The 17,547-nt window shown below is 44.4% G+C and overlaps 1 protein-coding gene, 2 non-coding genes and 2 pseudogenes across 3 annotated transcripts; all 5 read right to left on the bottom strand.

The window, feature by feature from the left end:
• Window positions 1–9,241: 9,241 nt before the first annotated feature.
• Window positions 9,242–15,933, bottom strand: LOC115154439 (ribonucleoside-diphosphate reductase large subunit). Its single transcript, XM_029700652.1, has 18 exons — window positions 15,782–15,933; window positions 15,068–15,156; window positions 14,779–14,956; window positions 14,419–14,579; window positions 14,282–14,321; window positions 13,928–14,090; window positions 13,608–13,749; window positions 13,283–13,366; window positions 12,907–13,068; window positions 12,642–12,721; window positions 12,350–12,551; window positions 11,608–11,757; window positions 11,262–11,483; window positions 11,037–11,113; window positions 10,765–10,900; window positions 10,516–10,611; window positions 10,169–10,357; window positions 9,242–9,890 (listed from the first exon to the last, which is right to left on the bottom strand). Exons 1-18 carry the CDS (start codon window positions 15,798–15,800, stop codon window positions 9,702–9,704), a joined length of 2,379 nt encoding a protein of 792 aa, XP_029556512.1. The 5' UTR covers window positions 15,801–15,933; the 3' UTR covers window positions 9,242–9,701.
• Window positions 9,960–10,077, bottom strand: LOC115155122 (uncharacterized; annotated as a pseudogene).
• On the bottom strand, window positions 11,907–11,990 carry LOC115155112 (small nucleolar RNA SNORD83). Its single transcript, XR_003868006.1, has one exon. It is a non-coding gene; the product is annotated as a small nucleolar RNA SNORD83 (small nucleolar RNA).
• On the bottom strand, window positions 13,158–13,236 carry LOC115155111 (small nucleolar RNA SNORD83). The gene has a single exon (XR_003868005.1). It is a non-coding gene; the product is annotated as a small nucleolar RNA SNORD83 (small nucleolar RNA).
• Window positions 13,460–13,575, bottom strand: LOC115155123 (uncharacterized; annotated as a pseudogene).
• Window positions 15,934–17,547: the final 1,614 nt, after the last annotated feature.

The following is a 17,547-nucleotide window of genomic DNA, read 5'->3' on the forward strand; positions in this document are numbered from 1 at the left end:
ACCAACCAGCCCTGTGTGGTGAAGAGGCTCCTCGACTGCCTGGACCAGGAGAAGGGCAACAAGATGGATGTGCAATCCTTCTCCCTGGCCATCTTCGACCACTCCGTTGATGACTTGCAGTTTGTCCCCGGCATGATCCCGCTGACCCTGGCCTGTCAGAAGGACCTGTATGAGATTGTCACCATGCTGACCTAGAAGGGCCACGGCCACACAAGATCACCTGTGCCTGTCTAGAGTGCTGGAATGGGCAGCAGTATGACCTGCTGAAGTTCTCCCTGTCTCAACACCTACCGTGGCATTGACAGTATGGCCTACCTGTCCATCACCTCATACAATGCCATGTTCAGTGCCTTCGGCCTCGGAAGGGAGATCAGTAATCTTCCAAGAAGGAACGTGAGCTCAAGGTCAGATCCTGTTTGTGCTTATGCCCATATAGTCACTATGCACAAAGTATGTGGTGCATTACCCTGGAACTAATCTCTCTTGGACAGACTATATAAAAATAAAGTATGCAAGATTTAAATTCTGGGTAAACCGAGATTACCCTGGAACAGGAATATAACTATACTGGGCAATGAATGTTTCAATTGTGAGTAACTATAACTTGTTACCATACTATTATGTGTGTGGCTCAGTTGGTAGAGCAGTTGGTAGAGTATGATGTTTGCAACGCCAGGGTCGTGGGTTTGATTCCCACGGGGGACCAGTACGGAAAAAGAAACGGAAAATAGAAAATGTATGAAATGTATGCATTCACTACTGTAAGTCGCTCTGGATAAGAGCGTCTGCTAAATGACTAAAAATGTTTTAAAAAATTATTACCATTTTATTCCCTGCTGCCCTATATACATAGACATGGACATGGAATCACTGGCCACTTTAATAATGGAACACTAGTCACTTTAATAATGTTTGCATACTGCTTTACTCTTCTCATATGCCTTCAGAAAGTATTCAGACCCCTTGACTTTTTCCACATTTTGTTATGTTACAGCCTTTTTCTGAAATTGATTTTTTTTAAATCCTCAGCAATCTACACACAATACCCCATAATGACACATTGAAAATAGGTTTTTAGAAATGTTTGCAAATGCATAAAAAATACCTTAATTACATAAATATTCAGACCCTTTGCTATGAGACTCGAAATTGAGCTCAGGTGCATCCATTGATCATACTTGAGAGGTTTCTACAACTTGATTGGAATCCACCTGCGGTAAATTCAATTGATTGGACATGATTTGGAAAGGCACACACCTGTCTATATATGGTTCCACAGTTGACAGTGCATGTCAGAGCAAAAACCAAGCAATGACGTTGAAGGAATTGTTCGTAGAGCTCTGAGACAGGATTGTGTCGAGGCACAGATCTGGGGAAGGGTACTAAAAAATGTCTTCAGCATTCAATATCCCCAAGAACACAGTGGCCTCCTTCATTCTTAAATGGAAGAAGTTTGGAACCACCAAGACTCTTCCTAGAGCTGGCCGCCCGGCCAAACTGAGGAATCGGGGGAGAAGGGCCTTGTCAGGGAGGTGACCAAGAACCCGATGGTCACTCTGACAGAGCTCCAGAGTTCCTCTGTGGAGATGGGAGAACCTTCCAGAAGGACAACCATCTCTGCAGCACTCCACCAATCAGGCCTTAATGGTAGAGTGGCCAGACGGAAGCCACTCCTGAGTAAAATGCACATGACAGCCCGCTTGGAGTTTGCCAAAAGGCACCTAAAGACTCTGACCATGAGAAACAAGATTCTCTGGTCTGATCAAACCAAGATTGAACTCTTTGGCCTGGAAACCTACCACCATCCCTACGGTGAAGCATGGTGGTGGCAGCATCATGCTGTAGGGAAGTTTTCAGTGGCAGGGACTGGGAGACTAGTCAGGATCGAGACAAAGATGGACGGAGCAAAGTACAGAGAGATCCTTAATGAAAACCTGCTCCAGAGTGCTCAGGACCTCAGACTGGGGCGACGGTTCACCTTCCAACAGGACAACGACCCTAAGCACACAGCCAAGACAATGCAGGAGTGACTTCGGGACAAGTCCCTGAATGTCCTTGAGGGGCCCAGCCAGAGCCCGGACTTGCACCCGATCTAACATCTCTGGAGAGACCTGAAAATAGCTGCACAGCAATGCTCCCCATCCACTCTGACAGAGCTTGAGAGGATCCACAGAGAAGAATGGGAGAAATTCCCCAAATACAGGTGTGCCAAGCCTGTAGCGTCATACCCAAGAAGACTCAAGGCTGTAATCGCTGCCAAAGGTGCTTCAACAAAGAACTGAGTAAAGGGTCTGAATACTTATGTAAATGTAATTTCGACTTTATTTTTTTAACAAATATTTCAAAAAAACTGTTTTTGCTTTGTCATTATGGGTTATGGTGTGTAGATTGAGGAAAAAAATACAATTTAATCAATTTTAGAATAAGGCCGTAACCAAACAAAATGTGGAAAAAGTCCAGGGGTCTGAATACTTTCCGAAGGCACTGCATGTACTGTATTCTATTCTACTGTATATTGCTCGTCATAATATTTATATATTTCTTAATTCCATTTTACTTTTAGATTTGTGTGTATTGTGAATTGTTAGATACTACTGTGAATTGTTAGATACCACTGTTGGAGCTAGGAACACAAGCATTTCGCTACACCCGCAATAACATCTGCAAGTGATCAATACAATTTGATTTGATTTATTCTGTGCTGTTATGTGAAGTGTTATTAGGTTGTTTATCTGAGTGGTTGTTTGTGTTATCTCTCCCACAGCCTCAGTACCTGTGTCTGGAGGAGCTGTGCCAGGAATTTGTGGTGGAGCTGCTGGGGATTGTCCTTAACCAGAGTGAGGTCACCACCATCCTGAACAGCTGTGGAGACTGAAACCAGGACGCCCTTGACCAGCAAGTGTTCGAGGACGGCATCCCAAACCTGACCCGCCTGAGGCTCGCCATAAACTACAATCAGAAACAGGTACAGCCACAGTCATCTATAACCAGAAACAGGTAGAGCCCAGTCATCTATAACCAGAAACAGGTAGAGCCCAGTCATCTATAACCAGAAACAGGTAGAGCCACAAGCAGCTACAGAGCTAGTAGATTCTGAGTGGTGTTATTTGGGGTGCTGCTGTCATTGATTTACAGTATAATGAACATGTTCAGTGAGATCGTGTATCCCTCTCTATATGTCCTGTTTGTGAATTGTTGCCACTCTTTCTCTCTCTCTAGTTTTTGGCACACCCTATCTGCCAGCAGGTGTTGTCCTCTATTTGGTGGGGGAACCTGTCTGGCTGGAGGGGAAGCAGGATGAAAGCTGCTGGTGTCTGTGGGGATCTTCTTCCCCATGCCCCTCCTCTGCCTCGTCTACTGGATCGCATCCAAGTCCAAGCTCAGATGTCCTGAAGTTCTGTAAAGGTGGTGAAGTTCTATGGGCCTTGTGTGACTCTGCTCGGGTCTGTCTTGGGCCTGCAGATGTATTTGCTCTTGGCTATGTTTATACTCCAGTGGAGGTTGCTGAGGAGAGGACGGCTCATAATAATGCCTGGAATGGAGTAAATGGAATGGCATTAAACACATGGAAACAATGTATTTGATACCGTTCCACCTTTTCTGCTCCAGTCATTACCACGAGCCTGTGCTCCCCAATTAAGGGGCCACCAACCTCCTGTGATATATTCTACTGTGTCTCTCAGGTGGGAAACATACTTTAGATTTCAGTGATTAAGTTTCTTCTTCACTCGGCCTCCTATATGTGGTTCCTCATCACGTTGTTGGGAGAGTCCATCACCATGGAGTTGTATAGAGACCAGTTTGCTTCGCGTCAACAGAATATTCTGCACTGCTCATTCCATATGGTGTGGTTGGTCGGTGGGTTAGTTCATTGGTTTACAGAAATGAGTCTCTTCTCTCTCTACCTAGGTTCATGTTCATATTCATGATAATTGGAACAGCTTTCCTCTATGGTATCAATGACATCTATGTTCCTTATGTCGCCCAATTATATTTTGGAAGGTAAAGAAAATGTTGAAGTACACTACTACCTAGCTTCATTCTTGTTAGATCACTCATGATAATCATAATCCTCCCAACCCTAACTCCATTCCATAGGTTTAATGAGACTTTTCGTTTCCTTTTTCTGGACCATGTTTGGGGTGGCAAACCAGGACTATATGGACATGTCCGAGTTTGTGGTGGCATGATCCTTTACGGCATCTTCACCCTCGTCATCGTGCTGCACAATATGCTCATTGCCATGATCACAAACTCCTGCCAGAAGATTGAGGTGAGATCAGATTAAACTCAAGAAACCTGGCTCTTAGTTTGTCTACCTCAAGGGCAGGATAATGCCTTTGAATGGAAGAAACTGCATCCCAATGTAGCAGATAAAAGTGTTTCAAAGCTCAAATTCTAGACCTTTGTGATTACACAGTAAAGTTTAGGAGAGATTCTAGGATGGGCCCTGACTGCTGCTTACCTGTCTCTCTCAGGATGTCGCTGACATTGAGTGGAAATTTGCCCGATCTAAGCTCTCTGAGTTACTTCAGAGAAGGTCTCACCATCCCCTCCCCTAAGGCCTTTTTCTACCTCATACAGTAGGTTATACTGTGTGTATGTGTGTTATACAGCCAACTTCCTCTACCAACAATAGAACAACCTCTATCTCAAAGGTCAGTTTCATCTCATATTTCATGTTTATCCCAGGGGTATTTTTTGTTGGATCTGCTGCTGTTGTACTTCAAACTCGACATCAGACTGTCCCTCCCATAACCTCCATGGTAAGAACTCCACCTCAGCTCATTTGACATTGTCTTGTCATACAGACCAATGAGAATGTATCTGTTCCCTTTGTTGTCGTCCAATGGGAAGAAGACGGTGGCGGGTCAGGGGAGAACCAGATACCTTAACGCCAGCAGGTGATCCAGGCTCTGGTGCAGCGTTACAGCCTTAGGGCCTTCAAGTCTTCAGTTAAGACACGTTTCTGTGTTAAGGTCACAGTTAAACAGAGAGGAAGTACTGACTTGGCCTCACACACGCACTCTGTTTAGTACTGTATGTATGTAAAAGCATTGTGGTGCATTCAGTGTCATTGGTTTGGTCTATTCTTAACACCACAGACGTGGTTAATTGGATCACAGCTAACAAGGTAGTGGGCAGGCTGCATGCTGTGATGAAGGCCAACATGCAGGTTCTGGTGGGCTCTGGCCAGGCTGCAGGATACGACCCCAACACTGATGGCTCCTCCATCCTGGGGAAATACATCATGGGAGCCAAGAACAACTTCAGGGGCTTCAACAGGCTGGATGACAAACACACACCTTTACTGGTGACTGTGGAGATGGAACATGACAGAAAGGTGGAGATAGAGAGGGATGTAGCAGTGGTGATAGCAGAGGAGGGAGGAATGGAGACAGAACAAGCCAGAAGAGTGGAGATAGGAAAGGAAGGAGGGATAGTGGTCAAACAGGAGGTTTTTCTTTACTTTTTTATTTGATCTTTATTTAACTAGGCAAGTCAGTTAAGAACAAATTCGTATTTACAATGACAGCCTACCCGGCCAAATCCAGACGACGCTTGGCCAATTGTGCACCGCCGTATGGGACTCCCAATCACAGCCGGATGTGATGCAGTCTGGGTTTGAACCAGGTACTGCAGTGTCTTAGACCACTTCGCCACTTGGGAGCCAAATCCACTGGATTGCCCTTTCCCTTCACCTTCTTCTCCATCATCTCATTGGCGCTTACCTTTTTATATCTGGCGCCAGGTTAAGGTGGGACCAGATGGAGCAGAACAGGAGGTGGAGGTGGGGCCAGTTGGAGCAGAACAGGAGGTGGAGCCAGATGGAGCAGAGGGTGACGAAACAGGTAGGAGACATGGATGTTGTGACAATGGAGGAGGGAAGAGTTGATGGAGGGAAGGGAGGGAGAGAGAAGGGTGGAGGGGGGTAGTGAAAGAGTCAGAGCAGAAAATGGAGAGGAGACAGTGAGGGGAAGGGGGAGATTCGGATATAAAAAGGTAAGCACGAATGAGATGGTGGAGAAGAAGGTGGAGGGAAAGGGCAATCCAGTGGAGGCAGAAGTAAGGATGGAATAAGGTAAAGGGAAAAAGGTAGATCGTAGTGTGGATAATACAATTTGGTGGAAAGGACTTGTAGGAGGTGACAAAAAAGTGAATGAGATGGGAGGACGTGGGAATGAAGGGAAAGTAGACATGGGACTGGGAGATCTGAAAGAGGAAGGTCAAGGTGAACTGAAGGAGAAAAGAGTGGTGGGGAAAATCAACATGGCCGAGTGGTGGATTAAGGGCCCGGCGAGGGCGTTGGAGAATGTGACTAAGAAGAAGGCTGCCACGGCTAGCATGGTGGTGGTGGAGAATACTGCCAGGGCTGGGGCAGCAGCTCACAGGACACTGGCTTCGGCTCGCAGGAAGGGGAGGGGTCCATCAATGGAGGACCAATGAGAACTGCACATCTGAGTGCATCATCTTCAGATTAGAAGTGTCAGCCAGTTAGCATTGTTTCAGTCAACTCCATAGTCCCTTAATCAAAGCAGCAATATACACTTGTAGTAGGTAGCATAGAACTATTTTGCTGTAAAACGAGCTACAAATCATTCAAAGGCATGCATATACACGCAGGGTTGGGTAGGTTACTTTCTAAATGTAATCCGTTATAATTACTAGTTACCTGTCCAAACTTTTAATCAGCGATGTCATTTTTTTAATATGATTACTTTCCCCTTAAGAGGCATTAGAAGAAGACTAACAGTATCCATCAAACACATTAGGTGTATCATCATAGTGGTCTCTGACTTGTGGTCAGACTCCCTCATGTGGAACAAACTTAAACTTGCACCTTTTTTCAATGCTGAATTGAATGTCATTGAGAAAACAGAAAGGTGTCAATGTATTTATTCACAAAGATCCTTTCTGAATTTAGTAATCTAGTTTTTCAAAGTATCTGTAATCTGATTACAATATTGCTGCTGGTACTCTGATTAGTTTTTTGTAATCAGAGTACATGTAATCAGATACTCCACAACCCAGTATACAATATTGTTAAGTGATGTTGCCAAATGAAACTTGATCTGTGAACACCCAGTGATACCGATGTCTGCTCCCATTGGACCACCTGTTTGAGACCGGTAGTAACTCTTATTCATTGTAATTATAGACATTCCAACCTAACAATTAGAAAGGATAGAGAATTACCTTGAAAGTGAATTACAATTTCACTTTGAATACATCTTTTCAAACCAATATTAAAATAACAAAAATATATACAATGTTCATTATATAAAGTAAATAATTTGAGTAAAACTGGCTATACTGTTCTGACAGTCTCTTCCCTGTTGGTCAACCTGGTCTCAGAGCATTTCGTATTATTCTGTATGTAAATCCGAAGTACTCCGTTTAGTATGGTGTGTTACGGTTATATAAGACAGATGGTTTACTTAAGGCAAAACAACCTGGAACTCTGAGCATTTTGTATTATTATGTAAGTAATTCCGAGACTCTCCATTTCGTATGTTACTTTTCAAATGGTATGTATTAACTTGTGGATATCCATCACCCATTTCAAAAGTCAAAATATCAAGCGTGAAAGAAGCCCGATCTTCCTGATACAATTCCCATCAAGTACAAAATAGCATCACCTTGTGCCTTGTACTGTTATTGCTAAACTACTGTATACCTTGACAAAAGTACCACAGGACATTGCATGAACACAATTAATTACAATGGGCCTCCCGAGTTGTACGGTGTTTCCTCCGACACATTGGTGCGGCTGGCTTCCGGGTTAAGCGAGCAGTGTGTCAAGAAGCAGTGCAGCTTCGCAGGGTCGTGTTTCGGAGGACGCATGACTCTAGACTTTCGCCTCTAGCGAGTCCGTACGGGAGTTGCCGTTATGGGACAAGAATAACTATCAATTGGATATCATGAAATTGGGGAGAAAAAAATGTATAATAATAATTACACTGAACAAAAATATAACTAACACAAAAAACGCTTCTTTCTCAAATGTTATACACAAATTTGTTTACATTCCTGTTAGTGAGCATTTCTCCTTTGCCAAGATAATCCATCCACCTGACAGGTGTGACATATCAAACTGATTAAACAGCATTATCATTACAGGTGCACCTTGTGCTGGGGGACAATAAAAGGCCACTAAAATGTGCAGTTTTGTCACACAACGCTACAGATGTCTCAAGGGAGCATGCAATTGGCATGCTGACTGAATGTCCACCACAGCTGTTGCCAGAGAATTGAATGTTAATGTCTCTACCATAAGCCGCCTACAAACATTGTTTTAGAGAATTAGGCATTACGTATAACCGCCCTCACAACCAGACCAGGTGTAACCAACCACAGCAGCCCAGGACCTCCATATCGGTTTTTCACATACTACATCGCTTGAGACCAGCCACCCGGACAGCTGATGAAACTGTGGGTCTGCACAATCTATCAGAAACCGTCTCAGGGAAGCTCATCTGCGTGCTCATCATCCTCACCAGGGTCTTGAACCGACTTCAGTGGACAAATGCTCACCTACAGTTCATCCATGATGAACATTGGAAGTGTGCTCTCCACAGATGAATCCCAGTTTGTACTGGGCAGATGACAGACGTGGGCGAGTGGTTTGCTGAGGTTAACGTTGTGAACAGAGTGCCCCATGGTGGGGTTTATGGTATGGGCACACATAAGCTACATACAAATGAACACAATTGCATTTTATTGATGGCAATTTGAATGCACAGCGATACCGTGACAAGATCTTGAGGCACTTTGTCATGCCCTTGATCCTCCTCCATCACTTCATGTTTCAGCATAATGCACCCCCCCATATCGCAAGGATCTGTACAAAATTCCTGGACTGAAAATGTCCCAGCTCTTCCATGGCCTGCATACTCAGACATGTCACCCCTTGAGCATGTTTGGAATGCTCAGGATCAACAAATACGACAGTGTGTTCCAGTTCTCGCCAATATCCAGCAACTTCATGCAGCCATTGAAGAGTGGGACATTCCACAATCAACAGCCTGATCAACTCTATATGAAGATGTCACGCAGCATGAGGCAAATGGTGGTCACACCAGATACTGACTGGTTTTCTGACCCATGCCTTTTTTTTTAAAGGTACAGTATCTGATGAACAGATGCATATCTGTATTCCCAGTTGGGTGAAACCCATAGATTAGGGCCTAAGAAATGTATTTAAATTGACTGATTTCCTTATATGAACGTTATCTCAGTAAACTCTTCAAATTGTTGCGTTTATATTTTTGTTCAGCATACAAAGCAATTTTAGTTTCCCCACACGTCAAATACAAAAAATACTTATAGTATACACTGTTTTTGAAGTTCATTCAGCAAGTTATGAGATCTTTAGATTTACATATTAACAATGGAGTAGACAAAAAGTTGGGAAACTCAATCCTATACTAAACAATCAGACAAACAGATCCACACAGATAAATAGAAAACAGCTTACAGTTAATAATCTGGTATTAGCAGACAGAGCACTATAGTTAGGCTACATTAGCATGCCCACAACACAAACATAAGAGCCTGTTCTATTAAGAGTCTGATCTGACATCAGGGCAGATTACTGTATAATGTTACCTGACCTAAAGGCAATAACAGTGGGGTTCAAAGATCCTGAGGACTTCAGTGGTCCACTGCTATGGTTAATTAACTAAAGAGCGGGGTGCCGTCTAAGAGCCACACATCAGGCAGTCGTCGCGGTTCTCCAGGGAACACACCATAGCGGCTCTGTTGAGCTCCTTGAGCGCCTCCAAGTTCTTAGCCGACTGAGACTCCTTTAGCTTCTCCTTGTTCAGGGTGAACTGGATGGGGTTGGCTGCAGGCTTGGTCCTCAGGTAGTACATGCCCGTCTTCAGACCCTGAGGAGCGGAAAAGAGGTTAGTGGTATTTAATATTTAGCGCTACTTTGATCCTCATAAGTTGCCTCCCTAGCCAATCACGCCAAGTTCCCATCGTTCTGGGTCCTCGGCGTAGACCTGTCACTCTCCGCCCCTCATGACACACGCTCAACACTTTCAGTCGGACTGCAATGCTTCAAGGGGCAGCATCAGCCAGCCATTTTAACACCAGAGTTACGGATGGCCCTGGGCTAAGAAAATGCAATCTTATAGAAACTTCAATAGGCAAGCTGACTCACCTGCTTCCAGCCGTAGAAGTGCATGCTAGTGAGCTTTCCGTAGTTGGGCTCAGCGATGTGGATGTTGAGAGACTGGCTCTGGTCTATGAAGGCCCCGCGGTCAGCAGCCATCTTCAGAATAGTCTTTTGGGAGATCTCCCACACAGTCTTATACAGCTCCTTCAGGTCATCGGGGATCTCTGCAATACCCTAAAGACAAGTAACAATAGCACGATGACAACTACCAAAAAAGGATAGCGCTTTTAAAATCTAACAAAAAGTTAGACATGACCTTCACAAAATACAGTCAAAAGGGCATAATTGCACTCTGATTGGTCTTCATTGATTGTGATGGTCTGGGTTCTCACCTGGATGGATCCGTTCTGACCAATCAGCTGGTTCTTCATCTCCTCATTCCACAGCCCTCTCTCTGTTAGGTCCTTCAACAGATGGGGGTTCACAATCTGCAGGGAGCGCAAAGAACATTAGTCCTCACATACACACAACTTTAGCTTTTTACACCCCCAAACTCAGAGCCTTCTAGTGTTTGAGTATGCTGTGTATGTGTTTCAGCAGAGGTCTAACTGTCTATGGAACCCACAGAGAGTGGTACTGACCTGAAACTCTCCAGAGAGGACTCTGCGGGTGTAGATGTTGCTGGTGTAGGGCTCGATAGACTCGTTGTTGCCCAGGATCTGGGCTGTAGAGGCCGTGGGCATGGGGGCCAGCAGCAGACTGTTCCTCACACCATGCCTGGAGACGGGGCAGAAGGGTGAGTGAAGTGGTGATGCAAAAGGCGACAACATTTAAATCCACTTGGTTGGTCATGTATGTGTTGAGACTAGCTGTAGTTGGGTTGGTAAAATAGAGGACAAGGTTGAGAACTTACTTGGCAATATTTTCCTTGAGAAGTGTCCAGTCCCACAGGTCAGTTGGGGTTTTGTCCCACATGTTGTACTGAAGGATCTGGGGAAAATAACCATTTAAGCCTGAGACCCACACCAGAACATTCTCCTTAATCCAAAATGAACTATTGACAGGTTAGTTACCCTAAAGAAAAACCCTACACAGGATATCTAACATCTCAGTTAGGTGTAAGGGTGGTGGTACTCACTCCTTTGCTGACAGGGGAGCCTGGGTAGGTCTCGTAGGCACCGAGCTCAGCAGCAAGCTCACAGCTGGACTCCAGGGCAGCGTAGTAGATGGTCTCAAAGATCTGAGTGTTGAGCTTCTGGGCCTCGGCGCTCTCAAAGGGGAAACGCATCAGGATGAAAGCATCAGCAAGACCCTGCACACCGATACCAATGGGCCTGTGGCGCTTGTTGGAGTTCTCAGCCTGGTTAGAAAGGAGGCGAGGCATGGGGCAATCAGTTATTGGTCCACATGAAGATATAACCTGTAGAATCATCAGTCTTGCTGATCATATTATTAGTATCACTAAGTTGAACGCTAGACATTACCTCGACCACAGGGTAGTAGTTGATCTCAATGATCTTGTTGAGGTTCCTGACGATGACCTTGGTGACGTAGGCCAGCTTGCTGAAGTCAAATGTTCTCTCTGGGGTGACATACATGTTGAGGGCGATGGACGCCAGGTTACACACTGCCACCTGAGATTGGGAAATAGGAGCCAGATAGATTAGCATCACACTTAGGCCATTTAAACATTCTTTGGTGTGATCCAACATTTATTTTCAACAATATGCAAATCAAAGGATGCCATTCAAACAGCTTTGGGATTTAGTATGCATGTTCTCAGAGCCATCAGACTTGGGTGATAGATACAGTAGTGGGTCATCTCTGCGTTGAGCGCTAATGCATATCTATGAGGTCATCCTGTGGCCAGAGTCAATAACACATTTACATTTTAGTCATTTAGCAGACGCTCTTATCCAGAGCGACTTACAATAGTGAATGCATACATTTCATTATTTTTTTTATCCGTACTGGTCCCCCGTGGGAATCGAACCCACAACCCTGGCGTTGCAAACACCATGCTCTACCAACTGAGCCACACGGGACCAAACCGAGGCTGGTCTCGGGTTGCGTCCAAAATGTCAACCTAATCCTTGTATAGTCCACTACCTTCAACCAGGGCCCTGGATACAGGGAATAGGTGTGGACTTGGTCAAAAGTAGTGCACCAAATATGGAATAGACAGCTTCAGTAGTTCAAACAGTTTAGGTAATCGATTGCCCTCACCTCATCATGGCTGGTGTACTCTACAATTTCGGTACAAAGGTTACTGGACTTAATGGTGCCCAGGTTCTGCTGATTGCTCTTCCTGTTGCATGCGTCCTTGTAAAGCATATAGGGGGTGCCCGTCTCAGTCTGGGACTCAATAATGGCATGCCACACCTGCTGGGCCTTCACCACCCGCTTGACCCGACCCTCCTGCTCATACCTGACGAGACAGAGACCGGTACAGTGAGACATTGCACAGGGAGTAGACTGGTATGGAGCAGTTATACCGGGTCAGGAGCGCCGGTCTTACCTGGTATAGAGCTTCTCAAACTCCTCCCCCCAGCACTCGTCCAGTCCAGGGCAGTCACTGGGGCACATCAGGGACCAGTCCTGTGGGTACGATACACCATTGAGTACTGATATCTTTCAAGAAGATATTCATCTAAACAGAACCACTCCTTATTCCCTTCTTTAATTCAACCTTGAGGAGCGATGTACAAAATATACTAGAGCTTGAATTTCACTAAATTCCATATCTGGTTTGAATACTTTAGTTGATAAATGTTGCTGCATGCCTGGTTGCTCTCCACTCTCTTCATGAAGAGGTCAGGGATCCACATGCCGTAGAACAGATCTCTGGCCCTCTGCTCTTCCTTCCCTGTGTTCTTCTTCAGGTCCAAGAAGTCAAACACATCAAAGTGCCACGGCTCCAGGTACATGGCAAACGCACCAGGTCTCTGAGGAGGGCAATGAGCGGGAGTTAAATGCCGGATGATGGTACAGTAAACAGGCCACAGAGTCTGAAAGACCGTATGCATGTTCTCAGAGCCATCAGACTTGGGTGATAGATAGTGGGTCATCTCTGCGCAGAGCGCTAATGCATATCTATGAGGTCATCCTGTGGCCAGGGTCAATAACAAAACCGGTATTAAAATCTAATTTCATTCTCACCTTGTTGCCTCCCTGGTCCACATAGCGTGCTGTGTTGTTGTACACTCGGAGCATGGGAACCAGCCCATTGGAATTACCATTCGTCTTAAAAACAAAGAAGCCTCAGTAAATGAGTGACTCGCCAAGCTTCAATGAAACGAGTCATTTTTTTCTCATGTACAAACTTTCCCCATGATCTGTCAGAGCCATCAATCACGCCAAGTACCCACTGTTCTGGGTCCTCGGCGTAGACAGCCCCAGCACGCTACACCCCTCCTGACACTTAGTCGGACAGCAACGCCTCAAGGGGCAGTCTTATTTATGAACGTGATCATGTGATCCTCACCCCAGCAATGTAGCTGCCCGTGGCTCTGATGCAGCTGACTGCCACACCGATGCCCCCTGCGGATTTAGAGATTAGGGCACACTGCTTTAGGGTGTCGTAGATGCCCTCAATGCTGTCATCCTTCATGGCCAACAGGAAACAGCTGAAAAGTCAACAAGGACAACTAATTTAAAACCGATCAAGCTCTTTTCTGGTTTGCACTTAGAACTGTCAAAGGTGTAAGTATTTTCTGCAATTCAGTAATCATAGCCATTACACTGAGGAATGGGAATGGCTTCTAGTAGAATGGCATAAGTAGATCCAAAATATGAAGTGCTTACCTGGACAGTTGTGGGCGGTTGGTGCCAGCGTTGAAGAGTGTGGGCGAAGCGTGGGTGAACCACTTCTCTGACAGCAGGTTGTAAGTCTCGATGACAGCGTCAATGTCAGTCTGATGAATCCCAACTGCCACCCTCATGAGCATGTGCTGGGGTCGCTCGGCAACTACACAAAAACAGAACAGGTCAGCATGAGGGATGGAGCTCATCTGAACCACACACAAAAAAAACAGCTCTGAAAATGTGCCTGTTTGGCCAGGTGCCACTGGTGATGAGCCCTAATCCAGTGTAGCATAGGTTCGTATCATGACAAGATGTCAATTCTTACATGTACGTAATTTATTTAAGCAGACTCACCTTTCCCATTAATCTTCAGAAGGTACGACCGCTCAAGTGTCTATGTAGAAAAACACAAAAAAGTGTTTACTTTCCAACCATTGCAGAATTTACTTTTAAGTTATTATGGTTTATAAACCATGTACTGTAAAAATGACCTTGAATCCAAAGAAGTTGTAGGAGAAGTCCCGGTCGAAGATGATTGCAGAGTTGAGGCGATCTTTGTTTTCTAGGACAATGTCAAGTGTCTCCTTGGCAACCATGGGAGAGTGGCATCTGTTTAGAGGGTTGACATAGTTGTAGAGATCCTCCACCACATCTAAAGCATTGACAGAAAACATCAAGAGGGTTTAGAAATTACTTTTAGGTACCAATTTCTTTAGTTACCAGAAGTGCGATTGTCAGCTCACTGGCAAATTCGACATCTGTGCCACTGAATGAGTGGACTGGCTGAATCTTGGCTACTTTGAGTGAGCCTGATAATGGAGCAATATGCATAACTTGCAAGAGAGACTTACCACTGAACACCTTCTTGGTCTCCTTGTGCAGGTTAGAGACGGCAATGCGGGCAGCCAGGATGGCATAGTCGGGGTGTTTCGTTGTGAGGGTGGCAGCAATCTCTGCAGCCAGTGTGTCCAGCTCCACTGTAGTGACCCCACTGTACAGACCCTGGATGACCTTCATGGTGATCTGGGTCTAAAGGTGGGACAACAGGCAGGGTAAAGGGTGGGTTAGAGAAACACAGCACACAGAAGCACTAGAATTAACCAACAAAGGAAATACATTGAACATAAAATATCGACTCACTGGATCTACAAAGTCAGAGTTGAGTCCATAGCACAGCTTCTGAATGCGGGAAGTGATCTTGTCAAACATGACACGCTCTTCGCGCCCATCTGAAAATTATGTAATGGCGGAAGTGTTAAGCAGAAAATCAACAATAAAATATATGTGCGCGCCATGGAAAAGGAATTTACAAGTCAGTGTCAGTACTTGACACAAAGCTTAAAAACAAAGTTAATTTAGTTATGTAATTGATGGGATAGTCCCGGACTAGCCAACGTCCTGTTGTGTAACCCAGAAAGCTGCTTTGGGACAAAAAGTAACATTTTCAAGTATTTAAATTGTAACTAGCTATATGATTAATTAATTGATGGGATAGTCACGGATACTTCCAATCAAATGACCTAGATAGAAGCACCTAGCTGGCTAGCTAAACTACAAAACGTTGACAAATTTGGCGCCAAGTTTGACAAAGGAACATTGCTGCAAGACTGTCAACCTGTTTTGATCGTCCTTATTAAACGACACGACAGTGGTCTTTATCTAGCTAGCTAACGCATTCAATAACAGTAGCTACCTAACTAGGCAAAGTCATTCAACATGATTAATGACAGTACAGTGGCCAACGATATAATACACGTTTAAAAGCTTGCTTGCTTGTAAGAAAAAAAAGACAAGAGTCAGTCAAATTACAAAGTTAGCTAGCTTTTGCTACTAATCCTACTAGAAATGACCTACCTCGCTTTATCACATGCATGTTGACAAGGGTTGTTGCCTTTCCAGAAAGTACGAAAAATAAGAATACTGATATATAGCTTAGAATATACAGAGAGAGTCTCACGCTAACAGCCGTCGAAGACTTCAAGTGCGGAGGATAAACCGCGAATAACTACTTCTTCTTCTATGAAGTTTAACAGCGGTTGGCATCCAATTTGTTGTATTACCGCCACCTACTGGATTGGAGTACAACTTCCTTATACTTTGCTTGAAAAATAAAAATAAATACCCTCCCATCTAACACTACACTCACTAATTTCAAAATTATATAAAATACAATTAACACCACCCTACTCCACTAATTAAATGTATGTATTCCTACCTCATGCAATCATCCTGAAAGGATGGGACATCACCACTTAACACACCCTGTAACTCTTCTGATGTCAAATCTTGCACACCCAAATACCTCTTTGCAGCTGCCACCCCAACCTCAATTTTCTGTGACTTACATTCCATCCCTGCTGTACAATTGATAACATTGCTATAAATGCTAAAAATCCAATCTTACTGAAACTTATATCACTTTTTGGCCTATCCCTCTGTACTGGTATATCTCTACTACTCTCACCGCTCCTCCCCCTTAACCCATCTTCCTCAGCATATGACAACTTCTGCACTACTCTAAACCTGGAAACCTCAACCTGCCTCTCACACGGGACATTTCTGATCCCCAGCCACATGGGCACCCCTACAATTAACATATACCACTACTTTCCCCAATGCTACACATTCCTTTGTCTCCTGCCCTTCTGCAGACTTCTCACACCTATGAACCTCCCTCTAACACACTGCTGCCACATGCCCATAAGCTTGACACCTGTAACAACATAATGTATTCTGCACAAAAGCTCGTACAGGATAACTGATGTATCCCAACATCACTTTCTCAGGCAAAGACTCATCATCAAAACTCAAAAGAACAGACAACGACTCTTCTGTTTCACCAATTACGCTACCCTGTCTGCTTTGCACCAAACGACGAGCATCACAAACACTGGGAATCTTCCCCTTCAGTTTGTCAGGTTTTACATTTTCCCCTACCCCCACAATTCACATCTCTTGCCCCCATTCGTTTAATGCAAAGAGCCTGCTCCCTCTGACCAGCAGAAACACAAACAATTATCACAAGACCACTTCTGGTTACACTCACCGATTCCACAGCACCCAACTCTGTTTTCATCTACCCTGAAACCACAAATGGATCAGCCAAAAGGCAAGGGTCTACTTTTTCCAAAAACTTCACTCCTACTGTCACAGACTCATCTTTATGCTGACCCTCGTTGTAAGCCTTGGGCTCTGAGAAATTCACCACAGCTACCACCTACGATACTCCGATATATAAACTCAGCAAAAAAAGAAAGTCCTCTCAATGTCAACTGTGTTTATTTTCAGCAAACTTAACATGTGTAAATATTTGTATGAACATAACAAGATTCAACAACTGAGACATATTTATTATTATAAAAAAAAAAAATGCACCTTTATTTAACCAGGTAGGCTAGTTGAGAACAAGTTCTCATTTACAACTGTGACCTGGCCAAGATAAAGCAAAGCAGTGCGACACAAACAACAACACAGAGTTACACATGGAATAAACAAGCGTACAGTCAATAACACAATAGAAAAAAAGAAAGTTTATATACAGTGTGTGCAAATGGCATGAGGAGGAAATAAATAGGCCATAGTAGCGGAGTAATTACAATTTAGCAAATTAACACTGGAGT

The sequence above is a fragment of the Salmo trutta genome, chromosome 19, assembly GCF_901001165.1.
Source record: "Salmo trutta chromosome 19, fSalTru1.1, whole genome shotgun sequence".
NCBI classification, from domain to species: Eukaryota; Metazoa; Chordata; class Actinopteri; order Salmoniformes; family Salmonidae; genus Salmo; species Salmo trutta.